Raw genomic sequence first — 13409 nt, 5'->3', positions numbered from 1 at the left:
AAGAGAAGCCACCACAATGAGAAGCCCACGCACCGCAACGAAGAGTAGCCCCCGCTCACCGCAACTAGAGAAAGCCCGCGCACAGCAACGAAGACCCAATGCGGCCAAAAATAAATAAATAAATAAATTTTAAAAAATAATAATAAAAAGTAAAAAAAAAAAAAACAATACCAGGGACTTCCCTGCTGGTCCAGTGATAAAGAATCCGCCTTCCAACGCAGGGGACACAAGTTCGATCCCTGGTCGGGGAACTAAGATCCCACATACCCCGGGGCAACAAATCCTGCGCTCCACAACTACTAAGCTCGCATGCCTCAGCTAGAGCCTGCGTGCCGCAAACTACAGAGCCCACATGCCCTGGAGCCTGCGCGCCACAACTAGAGAGAAAAAACCCACACACCACAACTAGCAAGAAGCCCACGCACAGAAATGAAAGATCCCGCATGCCACAACTAAGACCAGACACAGCCATTTTAAAAATAATTAATTAATTAATTATTTTTTTAAAATACCATTTACGTTAGCACCAAAAAAATTACTTATGTATAAAATTTAATAAAATGTGTATAAGATTCATATGAGGAAAACTGTAAAATTCTGATGAGAGAAACCGAAAAAGATCTAAATAAATGGAGAGATAGTCCATGTTCATGGATTGGAAGACTCAGTATTATTAAGATGTCAGTTCTTCCCAATTTGATCTATAGATTCAATGCAATTTCAATGAAAATCCCAGCAAGTTATTTTGTTGATGTCAACAAACTGATTCTTAGGTTTTTATGTAGAGGCAAAAGACGCAGCATAGCCAACACAATATTGAAGGAGAAGAACAAAGTCAGAGGACTGACACTACCCAGTTCTAAAACTTACTGTAAGCCACAGTAATCAAGTGTGGTTTCCGCAAAAGAAAAGACAAAAAAAAAAATGGAACAAAGTAGCCCAGAAATAAACCCACACAAATACAGTTAACTGGTCTTTGACAGAGGAGCAAAGGCAATCGTTGGAGAAAAGACGGTCTGCTCAACAAGTGGTGCTGTAACAACAGGACATCCACAGGCCAAAGAAAACCTTTACACAGACCTTGTTGCACTTTTCACAAAAATTAACTCAAAATGGAACATAGGCCTAAAAGTAAATTCAAAGCTATAAAACTTCTAGAAAATAACATAGGAGAAAATCTAGGCAACGAGTTTTCAGATACCACACCAAAAGCATGATCTATGAAAGAAACAATCGATGTTAGATTTCATTAAAATTAAATGCTTAATTTTAATGCTGTGCTCTGTAAAAGACACAGTTAAGAGAATGAGAAGACAAGCCACAGATGGGAGAACTATTTGCAAAACACATATCTGATAAAGGACTTGTATCCCAAATATGCCAAAAGCTCTTAGAAGTGAAGAGTAAGAAAACAAATAACCCAATTAAAAAGTGGGCAAAAGATCTGAACAGACACCTCACCAAAGAAGGTATCAGATGGCAAATAAGCACGTGAAAGGTATTCCATTTCATGTGGCATTCGGGAAATGCAAATTAAAACCATGAGCTACCACTACACACTTACTAGAAAGGCTAAAATCCAAAACACTGACAATACCAAATGCTAGCGAGGATGTGGAGCGACAGGAACCCTCATCCACTGCTGAGGGGGATGCAAGATGGTGCAGCCCTTAGGAAGACAGTTCGCTGGTTTCCTACAAAACTAAACATGCAACGACCATACAACCCAGAAATTGCACGCATAAGACATTCTTCCTAGAGAAATGAAACTTATGTTCACACAGAGTCCCGGACACGAATGTTTATGGCAATTCTATTTGCAGTAGCTACAACCTGGAAACAGCTCAGATGTCTTTCAGTGGGTGGCACGTCCACACCGCAGAGCAGCAGTGGGAGGCACGGAGTGTTGATGAGACGACCACCGCGTGCTGGGGCCGCGAGAAAAAGGCAGCCCCGGAAGGTTGCCTATCGTGTGATTCCATTTATATGAAATGATGAAATTTAAGAAATGGAGAACAGATGAGTAGTTGCCAGCAACTAAGTTGGGAGGGGACAGGCCGGATCCTGGTGATGGAAATGTCCTGCGTCTCCCAGCGTCCACGCCAGGGAGCAGGTTGTGATGCCACACTGCAGCCTTGTAAGACATCACTGCGGTGGGGAGCTGGGTGAAGGGTACGTGGGGTCCCTCTGGATTATTTCCTACAACTGTATGTGAATGTACAATTATCTCAAAGTAAAAAGCTTAATTTTTTTAAAGGTTGATAAATACTCAAAACTAAGAATTTCCTAATGATTTGCTATAGTTGACTGTTATCTGTGCTCTTGGGCGGGAGCCCTATAGGAAGGGGGCCCCCCCATCTCTCCCCCTCCCCGGCTCACTGGCACCACCTTGGCAGCTTGGAGCTGGCCGTGCGGGAGTCTTCACACTGTGGAAATCAGCAAATGCTGAACTCAAGGCTTGATTCGTTGTTTTGTCAATTGACTAGACTTGACGTAATGGAGGAAACATGAACAACACAATTAAACTGAAAAGTGTGTCAGGTCTGTACAAAAGCTCTGGGAAATACTCCTTTGAGGATTCAGCCACTGTTACCTGACTCAGCACAGATGTCAGCTGTGTCTCTGGTTTCACTTTCTTTCACTTTTCGAGAGGAACAAAGGTATCAGCCACGTGTACGTCGGAACCACGTGTTGGTCACAGGTCGGTTGCAGATACAGGAGTAGGGTAAAAATCGGGGAAAGCATTCGGGGAGAAGCAGTTGACTCCGTGGAACTTACAGGGAAGAGCGTCGCCCTTTTCGTGATTATTTTCAAGTGCATGCGACACATCCTTTTTATCAGCAAATTTTAGAATAAACCTCTTTGTGTACCAGGAGGCCTGGGTTTTTGTTCAGAGAGCCTGTCCTTAGCCATTTAGCAGCACAGCACGGTTTCTGGGGGACTCCTGGCCTCAGGCTCCCTGAGGTGCCACCTTCACCCTCGTGGAGAGAGAACTGGGAAGGTCCAGCCGGGGCCCCAGGACGTCCTGGTCACACTGAGACTTAAAGGCCTGTGGGTACTCGTTAACCATGCAGATTCCCAGGCCAGGCCCCCGGGTTCCGGCTCAGGGTCTGCGGTGGGGCCTCCAGGTTCTGCAGAACCTCCCAGCCCTGGGGGATGGTGCCCGGGTGCGCCCCTGCCGGGGCCCGAGCGGGGTCAGGTCTGCTGAGCCAGCCGGCCGTCCCCCCTCCTCCACCCAGGCGTCTGTGTACTGCGTGGCCGCGGTCCTGTGGACAGCAGCCAAGTTCAGCGTCCCCCGAGACCACAAGCTGGCCCTGCCACGCAGGCTCAAGACCCTCCTCCTGCACATGGCCAGACGCAGCGCCCAGGAGCGGCCATCCGCGGCCGAGGCCATTGAGGTAACTGCGCTGCGGGGGCCGAGCTCAAGGTCCAGGGCCCGGGGCACGGGTTCTCGTTTCTGGGGCAGGTCAGTGCTGTTGGACGGGGAAGGACATGGCTTCATTTGTGGACGGGCGGCGGGGGTCTCTGCTGCTCAGCGCCGGCCTTCCCCCCAGATGGTCCTGTGTCTCCGGTGCATCCACCGGCCGGAGAGTGGCTGGGGATGTCCTGGACCCGAGCGCTGACCCCTGACCCCCTGCAGCGCGTCCCCCACATGCCCGACTTGCCCGCACTCCTCCGAGGGTCCCCAGGCTGGGTCAGGGGCAGCCCCGTCGTTCCGTGGCTTCCCAGCTCAGGACAGCCAGGAAGGACAGCTAGAGACTCTGAATTTCATCCCAGGCCCCCGAGGCTGGGGTGCACGTGGCTCTCCCCAAGAAGGGGGGCCGCGGGGTCCTCCTGGAGAGAAGCCCCCGGGCCGCCCGGCTGCCACCGCACCCTCCAACGGGCTCCGCTGAGGGAGTGAAGCGGGCCGGCGCCCCAGGCGTGCTGGACGCTGGCCCGTGCTTGCTTTCAGACCTGCAGCGGTTACCTCCTGCACAGAGGCATGGACAGCAGAAAGATACTAGCCCACCTGAGGGCATCGACCTGCACGGTAAGCTGGGCACCGCGGAGACCCCGCAGGCCCTTTATCCGCCCCTGGGGCCGCGGAGGTGAGGCCCCTTGCTCTTCCCTGTTTACTGAAGAGATGCGTGGAGACTCTAGGGCGGAAGGCAAAGCACTCTTCATCCTCCTGACGTAACTTTCCTTGGCTCGTTCCACCGTGAATGAGCTCACAGAGCAGCCCCTCCCGCAGGCCCACACCCTGGTCTCTGTTGACCCCTGGCAGGTGCGGGCGGGGGCGCACCCTGGGGGTCCCGCAGAGGGACCCGCAGTGCCTGTCGGCGTCCTGCCGTGCTGACCGGCCGGGGCCCCGTCGGGCAGTGACAGGGTCCCTCGGATGTAGACAGGAGCACACAGCAACTTTGGGGAGTGTGGGTTCTGGCGGTCTTCCCACGCCCCGGAAACCCACCGGAACCCTGCTGCACTGGGAAGCCCCGCGCCCCAGCGGCTCCCGCTCCAGAGAAACAGGCTTGCGTGTCAGCACAGGTGGGGGGCTCGCGCCACGGGGGTCTCTCTGCACCCCCGGAGCCTTGCGCCCGTCCCGACCGGGAGCTGTCGTGTCCTTCTGCCCCAGGTTTGCCAGGAGGAAGAGACCATCGGTCTGCAAAACGCGTTCTCGGTGGTTGAACTGAGCCCCAGCACAGCAGCTGCGCCCAGGCCCGGCTCAGGTGGGCCCCGGGACCGGCCCGTCCCCACCGCCCCTGCCCTGCAGGCCCCTCGCCCCGCACTGCCCCCCGCTGCCGTCCCCCCAGAGGCTGCCTCCGGGAATCCAGCCCCGAGTGGAGGCCTCCTCTGGACATGGCCGGGACCGCAGGCAGCGTGCCCGCAGCTGGCCCCCGGCCGCCCTGCTCTGGGCTCCCGCCGGCCCCTCTGGCCCCGGCCTCTCAGGCCTCACTCGGGTCAGCCCTCCCGTCTCACCAGCAGCCAGAGCAGGTGACTCGCCTCCGCTCCCGCGCCCCACAGGTGACCCAGCTCTTGTCTTGCCCTGTCTGCGCCTCAGTGGCACCCACCCGCCCCCTGCTGCCTACGAAGACCCTTCCCCACAGGCCCGTCCAAGCCTCCGGTCTGTGGCTGGGTCTTCTGGCCTCTTCCATCGCTCCAGCCCCCCACCGAGCACCGCACCCCCTCCCTCCCTGCTCGGGGCAGCCCTGGACTCCAGGCCCCTCCCTCAGGCCTCTCCCTGGAGTCTCCCTTCCTCCCAGTGCCCCTGAGGCTTCCTGGGCCCTTCAAGTCAGCACCCCTCTAAGGCCAGCACCCACCAAGGCCGGCACCACTACTAAAGCCAGTACCCACTAAGGCCTGCACCCCACTAAGACCAGTGCCCACTAAGGCCTGCACCCACTAAGACCAGTACCCACTAAGACCGGTACCCACTAAGGCCGGTACCCACTAAGACCCGTACCCACTAAGACCGGTACCCACTAAGGCCGACACCCACTAAGACCAGTACCCGCTAAGGCCAGCACCCACTAAGGTCAGCTCCCACTAAGGCCAGTACCCACTAAGACCAATACCCACTAAGGCCAGTACACAACTAAGGCCGGCACCCGCTAAGACCAGTACCCGCTAAGGCCAGCACCCATTAAGGCCAGTACACAACTAAGGCCGGCACCCGCTAAGACCAGTACCCGCTAAGCCCAGCACCCATTAAGGCCAGTACACAACTAAGGCCGGCACCCGCTAAGACCAGTACCCGCTAAGGCCAGCACCCATTAAGGCCAGTACACAACTAAGGCCGGCACCCGCTAAGACCAGTACCCACTAAGGCCAGCACCCATTAAGGCCAGCACCCACTAGGGCCGGCACCCACCCTGCTCACCCCATGTGTGTCTCCAGGCTCCATGCAGATCAGCAGTGACAGCAGGCTGGTGGCCGTGCAGGGGCCGGTGCCCGGTCAACCCTCCTGCCTCCAAGGGGCCACGTTGCTGCCAGAGGCGTTCTCCTCCCCGGCCACTCACTTCAGGCCCATCGTCCTCGCTGCCAATGCCAGTGTCGCCAGGTGAGTGTCCCCACCCAGGGGCTGGCGGGCTGCCGGGCCCCCTGAACTCCCTCTCCTCTCTGCTCGCAGGGACACGCTCGCCCTGACCTCGGGGCCGGCTGAGAGGCCTGAGGAGAGGAGGGGCCGGCTGGCCGCGGAGGGTGATGGGAAGCGGGCTCCCAAGGCCCGTGGCGCGGCCACCGGCCTGAAGACGCCCAGCCAGCCAGCACCCGGTTCCCCAGAGCCCCCCAGAGAGTCAGCGCCGAGAGACTCAGCCCAGGGCTGCCCCAGCCCCCCAGGCCCTGCCCCGGCCAGCCCGCTGGAAGGGGCTTCACTGGTGATGCCCAGATCTCCGGCCCCGGCCCCGCCCATGACAACACAGATGCCACCCCCGGAGCGAGGGCCGAAGGAACCCATCCCAACTGCAGCTGCTTGTGGAGGCCTCGGGCCCCGCCCCCCCGGGCCCACCGCAGCCCCCCACAGTCCTTGCCACCCAGCCGAGCCGCCCAGGAGCAGGGCCACCCAGGGCCCAGGCCAGGAGCCCGAGGGCCCCCCGTCAGCCACAGGGAGTCCCGACGGCCCCGGGGGAGCCCCTGTCAGGGAGTGGGGTGACCGGGCCCCAGAAGGTCACCCGGAGTGGCCGTGCCCAGCGGACCACAAGCTCTGTCCGTCCAGCGTGGACGCCTCGCCCCTCCCACAGGGGACAGCCTGCCCATCGCTGCAGGAGGCCACACGCCTCATCCAGGAAGAGTTTGCCTTTGACGGCTACCTGGACCACGGCCTGGAGGCTCTGATCATGGGTACCACGGGGCCACGGGGGCCCAAGGACCAGGGACAGGCCCGGGGGGAGCCGTGCGCTGGGGGAGGTCACCACAGGAGGGCCCCCCACCCTCCCGTCTCTGCACAAAGGGCAGACCCCCAGGGGCCGGCCAGCAGAGGAAGCCAGCTGCACCCCCCCCCCGCCGTGCCCTCCGCCCCCGCCAGCTCCCGGGACCCGGGGAACCCAGAAAAGCGCTCATACATTTTAACTCACCCCCGGGGTTTTTTTGCAAACTCAGGGGAGTATATTTACGCCTTGAAAGACCTCACCTATGCCACTTTCTGTGGGGCCATATCGGAGAAGTTCTGTGACCTCTACTGGGGGGAGAGGTTGCTGCAGAGTCTTTTCAGAGTGGTGAACGGGAGGACGTCGCCCTCCGAGAAGTGAGAGCCCCTCCTCGTGGCCTCCCCACCCCCGCTGTGCCCCGAGGGCCCTCCTCCTGCCCCCGCGGCCCGCTCCTCACCCTCCCCAGAGCGGCCGCCTGCTGGGCCCCTCTTTCCCGGCCCCGAGGCCCACTCTGCTTCCAAAGCTCTCCCTTCAGGCGAGCGCTCCTCTTGGCAGGAAGGGGGCTTGTGGGGTCACATCACTGGGGGAGCCACCGAAGGGCCCCAAGAGACGGACGCCCAGAAAGTCCTCTGCTAAAGGGCCCGTGTCTGTGATGTCTGTGGCCTGTGGCCAGGCCGTCCTGGAGGCCTGGGGGGCCTCGGTCCCCGACACCCCCGCTTCGCTCCCAGGGGAAGCCTGAGGGAGGGTCCCGGGGTGCCTGCAGTGTCCTCCGTTCTGATGGCAGCACTTCCGAGGAGGCTGGGTCACAGCCCGAGGGCGGCGGTGGGACCAGCGCTCCGAGCACCTGCTCACCGTCCGGCAAAAGGCCCTCACATCTCGGAGCGGGTGAGACAGAGGGCTGTGGCTTGAGACCCTCCACAGCTGGATCTTCTCCACCCTTGGGGCCAGGTTACCCTGTGTCTCTCCAGGGTCCCAAGGGCAGGGCCCGTCCTCCTCTGGGGGGTCTGTACTGCGAAGGGGGGCATTCTCCCCAGGCCACCAGGTGGGCAGCAAGGGCAGGGGCTGGGGCCAGCAGCTTGGTGATGGGGGGTTCTGCATCTTTCTTGGAAACGTGCCATTTAAAGACCCTGAGGCGTATCTTCCTAGATCCACAGCCAGGACTCCCTGATAACTAAAATCTTTGTAATTTCCCCAAATCCGATCTGAGTGGGACATGGCTTTGGGGACCGTGTCCTTTAGATTGTGTGACTACAGTCACACACAGGACGGCAGTGAGAGCCCCCCGTACCGTGTGCACGCTTGGGAAGTTGGAAAGCAAAATGGAGAGGCCCAGAGAGCAGCTTATGACCAGCTGGGACCCTTGGTTCCTGGGGGACTCTCTGCTTTGTCTGTTTACGGACAGTTCAAAGGTCCCTCGGGTCTCTGCCACAACTCTGCCCTGCATGGCAGCCCATCTGGGAGGGGACCGAGGGACCCCGACCCTGAGGACCCTTCGCGGCTCCTCTAGAGCGGAGGTCCGAGGGGGCTCCTGCCCCCTACTCGGGACCTGTCGCCTCTCTGTAATCAGGGGCGGATTCTCCCCCCGGGAACCCCTGTTGCCGCGTGTGACCCGCCCCCCCCTTCCTCTGTCCAGGGAAGGAGAAGCCGGGCGTGGACTCAGACGAGCTCTCACGGAGCAACTTTGAGGTGGGGTTTCGGCCTCAGAAGTCGGTAAAAGCTGGGAGAGAGCAGCAGCCCCAGGCAGGAGAGGCCCGGCAGCAGGGCGGGGGCCTGGCTGGGGGCTCTGAGGCAGCGGCCCCGCTAGCCCGGCCCCTGGAGGGCGGCCCGTCCGTGAGCGCAGGCCCAGGAGGCTTGCAGAGCTGCAGCCCCGGCTGGTGCAGCGCCTTCTACGAGGCCGACTGCTTCAGCGCCGACGTGCACCGCTACGTGAAGGAGCTGGCGAGGCAGAAGGCCGCCGGGTGCCCCGCCGCCAACGCCCAGGGCCCGGTGAGTCCCGGGCTCCTGTCCACCGCTGGAGGGGAGGGTGCTCGGCCCCAGGGCGCCGTGGGGCGTGAGGACGGGTTCACGCTGGAGCTCCCGGGCTCCTCGGGGGACAGAAGGGCCCCCGTGTCTCCCACCCCTGGTGCCGTCGGTCACCAGCAGCCGCCACGCTGGTCTGGGCCCCTCCCTGCGTGTCCGCCCAGGGGGGCTGTGCTCATCTGCATGCGTCCCCCACATCGGGGAAAGGAAATGGCTTTTCTCTCTTTCGGCTCTTGGCCACCAGGGGACGTTTGGCAGGAGGTTACCTCACCCTGGGGACCACGGTCGGGTTTGGGCATCAAGGTCAGCCCTCAGGCAGCATCATGAGATGAAAAGCAGCACAGAAGCACCTGGCCCGTGGCGGTCAGCTCGGGGCAGGCCCCAGGGGGCGTCTCTGGTGGGCAGCGCACTCTGCGCGCCGCCCCGGCCCAGGGGCAGCCTGGGCTCCTCCCGGGTCAGCAGGGCGAGGGGACGCCCTAGGCTGGAGAGTGTCCAGGCCTGGCCAGCCCGTGCGGCATCCAGGTTGGGGAAGCCCGAGGTCTCTGTGTCAGAGCCCAGAGCTGCGACCAGGAGAGGGTGGCCCCCGGCCCCCATACCGACCCATGAGCCCCGGCCTCCTTCCTCCCACTCCAGTGCCCTTTCTTTGTTGTGCGTTTGTGCACAGCGCAGCTCACTCGGAGGTACTAAGTGTCCCGGTCCCCGTCCCCAGCAGTGAGTCCCAGCGCGGCGGGGCGCCACTGCTCCGCCCGCTGTCACAGAAGAGGAGGCTGGGGAGGCGGGGGTGGGGCAGTTAAGGGACTCGCAGGCTGACGAGAGGCCAGAGTGCAGCATCAGTGATGGGGCAGCGCTCACGACAACCCCAAAACGAGCGCAGGCCTCGCAACCGAGTACGGAGCAGGTCCTCCCAAAATGGAGCCGCTCTGACACTGAAGGGTCACGAGGAGCCTGGGGTCTCGGCCGGCAGGAAGGGGCCCGTGGACACAGCGTTTGCTGTGAGGTGGTTACAAGAGGTGGCGGAGAAGCCAGTGTGCACCCACAGAGCTCCTAGTCGTCAGCTGAGAGGGCCTGGAAGCAGTGAGTACACCTAGTGCCCGCTTCTTGGTTTCTAATGCGATTCTCAGTCAAAGGAACCAGGGCTCCTTGGAGAAATGGCTGATCTTGGGACCGGGACAAAAAACAATAGGAGCCGGGAGCATCTCTGGTGCCCGAAAGTAAGGAAATGATCAAGAAGACAATGAAGAGGGTGTGTCAGAGGCCACAGGAACCAGCTGGAGCGGTGGGAGCTATAAAAGAAGTAACGCAGCATTGGACTCTGACCCAGAGTGCGGAATATCCGCGCATCCACACTGACACGGACGGCTGAACTAAACAGGGAGAGACAGCCCTTTTTACAGAGAGAAAATCCCATCTAAAAATTCATACGGGATCCCAAGTGGACCCCAACAGCCAAAATAATCGTGAAAAGGAACAAAGCTGGAGGATTCACACTTCTGATTTCAAAACTTACTGCAAAGCTACTGTAACCAAAGCAGTGTGGGACAGGCACAGAGACAGACGTATAGACCAATGAAATAGAATAGAGAGCCCAGGAATAAACTATCACACATATAAGAGTGCCGTGACCGTTCAACAAGGAAGGACAGTCTTTTCAATTAATGATGCTGGGAAAGCCGGATAACCCATGCAAAAAACCGAACCAGGACCTGTACCTTACACCATATACAAAAATTAACTAGAAAACCAAAGACCCAAACATGAGAGCTAAAACTATAAAACTCTTAGAAGAAAACATAAGGGAAAGCTTCATGACAGATTTAGCAATGCTTTCTTGGATATGATGCCAAAAGCACAGGCAACAAAAGTAAAAAACAAATTGGACTTCAAAGTTAAAACCTTTTGTGCATCAAAGGACACCATCAACAGAGTGAAAAGGCAACCTATGGAATGGAAGAAAATATTTGTAAACCATCTATCTGATAAGAGGTTAATATCAAGAATATCTGAAGAACTGATGAACTCAACAATAACAAAACAAACAACTTGATTAAAACACAAGTGAAGGACTTGAATAGATTTGTACAAAGAAAATATACGAATGGCCAAAAAGCACATGAAAAGATGCTCAATGCCATTGGTCATCAGGGAAAAGCAAATCAGAACCACAATGAGCTACCACTTTACACCCATTAGGATGGCTGTTAATAAAAGATTTTTTTAAAAAGCAGAAAACAATAGCCATCGGTGAGGATGTGGAGAAATCAGAATCTTTGTGCACGTTGTTGGGAACGTAAAATAGTGCAGCCACTGTGGGAAACAGTTTGGCAATGCCTCAAAAAATTTGAACATCGAATTCCCACGTAAGCCAGCAGTTCAGCGTCTGAATATACACCCAAAAGAATTGAAAGCAGGGACTCAAATAGATATTTGTGCACCTGGTTCATAGCAGCGTTATTCACGACAGCCATAAAGGTGGGAACACCCCAAGTGTGCATGAATGGAAGAATGAATTAGCAACATGCGGTCCTTCCACACAAAGGATATTATTCAGCCTTAAAGCAGAAGGAAATTCTGGCACTTGCTGCAACATCAACAAACCTTAAGGACATTATTCTAAGGGAAATAAGCCAGTTCAAAAAGACAAATACTATATGATTCCACTTATAGGAGGTCCCTGGAATAGTCAAAGTCGACAAGACAGGAAACAGAATGGTGGTTACCAGGGTCTGGGGAGCTGGTGCTTAACGGGGACAGAGTTTCAGTTTGGGAAGATGAAAAACGTCCGGAGATGGTGGTGGTGATGGCTGCACAACGGTGTGAATGAATGTACCTAATGCCACTGAGCTGCACAATGAGAAATGGTTAAAATGGTAAATTTTATGTTATGTATATTTTGTCACGATTAAGAAATTTAAAAATAAAAAAATTTTGAATGAGTCGGGGAAAAAAAAGTAGGGAGGGGTGAGCACTGGGGACTTGAGGGTTGAAACGAACTTGCAGACGTCACTGTAGCTGAATCTAAATAGAGAAGGGACTCTGGGGGTCCCTGATCCCTGCTGGGCTTCCTGCGCCCGCCACCCCTCAACTCCGAGCCCAGGTGTCCACAGCGTCCCACCAGCAGCACTGTGGTGTCACCCTGACCTCAGCTGGACCACAGGACGGGACCCCTGCTGACCAGGGCTGGCGAGTGGCAGGGCTGGGAGCCCACGTCCCCCGGGAGCAGCCGCCAGCCCCAGGGAGGACGGGGCCCCTTCAGAGGCAGCTCCACACGGACTTGCCCACAGCCTCCTCTCGACAGTGCTGGGCAGGGTGGGGGGCTGGTCCCCGTGTGTCCTCTGAAGGCACGGGTCACGTCCTCTGACATCACAGGTCATGTCCTCTGACATCAAAAGTTACATCCGCTGGTGTCACAGGTCACAACCTCTGACGTCACAGGTCACAACCTCTGATGTCACAGGTCACAACCTCTGATGTCACAGGTCACGCTCGCGGGCAGCATCACGTCCTCGTGGACCCCTGTGGGCAGGCAGCCCCGTCGTCAGCCTGTGTCGTGTTCAGGGCCCTGGAGGGTGGTGCCAGTGGGTCCACTGTGCAGGTGCCTGGTTAGGGCCGAGGGGCCTGTCCTCGATCCCATGCTGTCCTGGAGTGGCTGCTCCCTGGAGGGAGACATGCCCACGGGTGAGCCCCGGGTGCCCCCCTGCATCGCACGTCGCTGGTCCTTGAAGGTGGACGCTGAGACCAGCCCAGGTCCCAGATCTGCTGGGCCAGCATCCGTTCTTAGTTGCTCGTGATCCCGTGGTTGGGACGAGGCTCCCACACGGGGTCCCACCGTCGCTCTGCGGGCGGCTCACGTGGGGGACAATCCTCAGGGGGTGAGGTGGGCTGGGAAACGCCGGACGGTGACCAGTGACCATGTTTCTCCCTTTCTCCTGCTCACCTGGGAAGGCGTGTCTCCTGGAACCTGAGTACATGCAGGTGAGTGCCCTGTGCCCTCCTCTGCCTCGCGGGCGGGCTGGGCGACCCCGGCCACAGTTCCACACTCTCTTTGAGACCCGCTGTGTCTCTTTCAAACAGGGGCCTCAGGAAAACACAAAAGGCATAAAACAGCTAGTGGACATGTTTCACGTTTGCTGCCCAAAAAGAGTGCGCGTACAACAGGCCAGGCGCTGGGGTGGGCGGGGCCGCTGGAGGGCAAGCGGGCGGCTCCTCCCATCGCTGACCACGCGGCAGCGTCTCTCCACCCGGCGCCGCCGTGGGGGTGGGCGCCGCCGTGGCCCTGGCTGTGATTTCGTGTGTCCAGCACTGCGGGCATCCCCCAGGTCAAGGGAGCCAGCCTGAGCACCCGCTCAGCTTGCAGCCAACACAGGCTTTGCTCCCAGCGTTTAGGTGGATGGCACTGATTTCGGTTCATCCCTCCTTTCTCTTTGTCTCTGATGTCTGGTCTTCCAACTTCCTTCTGGCTATTGTCTTATTTGTTCACTTCTTCATATTTGTCCGCCTCAGGGCCACGTAAGTCCAGTAGCCGCTGGGCCCAAACTGCCTCAGATCATC

At 57.9% G+C, this 13409-nt stretch overlaps 1 protein-coding gene across 2 annotated transcripts in view; it reads left to right on the top strand.

Annotated features, from left to right (window-relative positions):
* Positions 1–13409, top strand: part of KNDC1 (kinase non-catalytic C-lobe domain containing 1) — a 56993-nt gene that overhangs the window by 28950 nt on the left and 14634 nt on the right. For both annotated transcript variants that reach the window (XM_036829638.1, XM_036829639.1), the window contains exons 10-18: positions 3240–3398; positions 3953–4030; positions 4613–4706; positions 5875–6037; positions 6107–6816; positions 7075–7219; positions 7627–7727; positions 8476–8828; positions 12804–12833. In XM_036829638.1, the coding sequence (XP_036685533.1) occupies positions 3240–3398; positions 3953–4030; positions 4613–4706; positions 5875–6037; positions 6107–6816; positions 7075–7219; positions 7627–7727; positions 8476–8828; positions 12804–12833 (1833 nt within the window). The remainder of the gene's footprint in view (positions 1–3239; positions 3399–3952; positions 4031–4612; positions 4707–5874; positions 6038–6106; positions 6817–7074; positions 7220–7626; positions 7728–8475; positions 8829–12803; positions 12834–13409) is intronic.

Source organism: Balaenoptera musculus, chromosome 16, assembly GCF_009873245.2.
Source record: "Balaenoptera musculus isolate JJ_BM4_2016_0621 chromosome 16, mBalMus1.pri.v3, whole genome shotgun sequence".
NCBI lineage: Eukaryota > Metazoa > Chordata > Mammalia > Artiodactyla > Balaenopteridae > Balaenoptera > Balaenoptera musculus.
The sequence above is the reverse complement of the archived record's forward strand: the minus strand, read 5'-3'. Positions and strand labels throughout refer to the sequence as shown.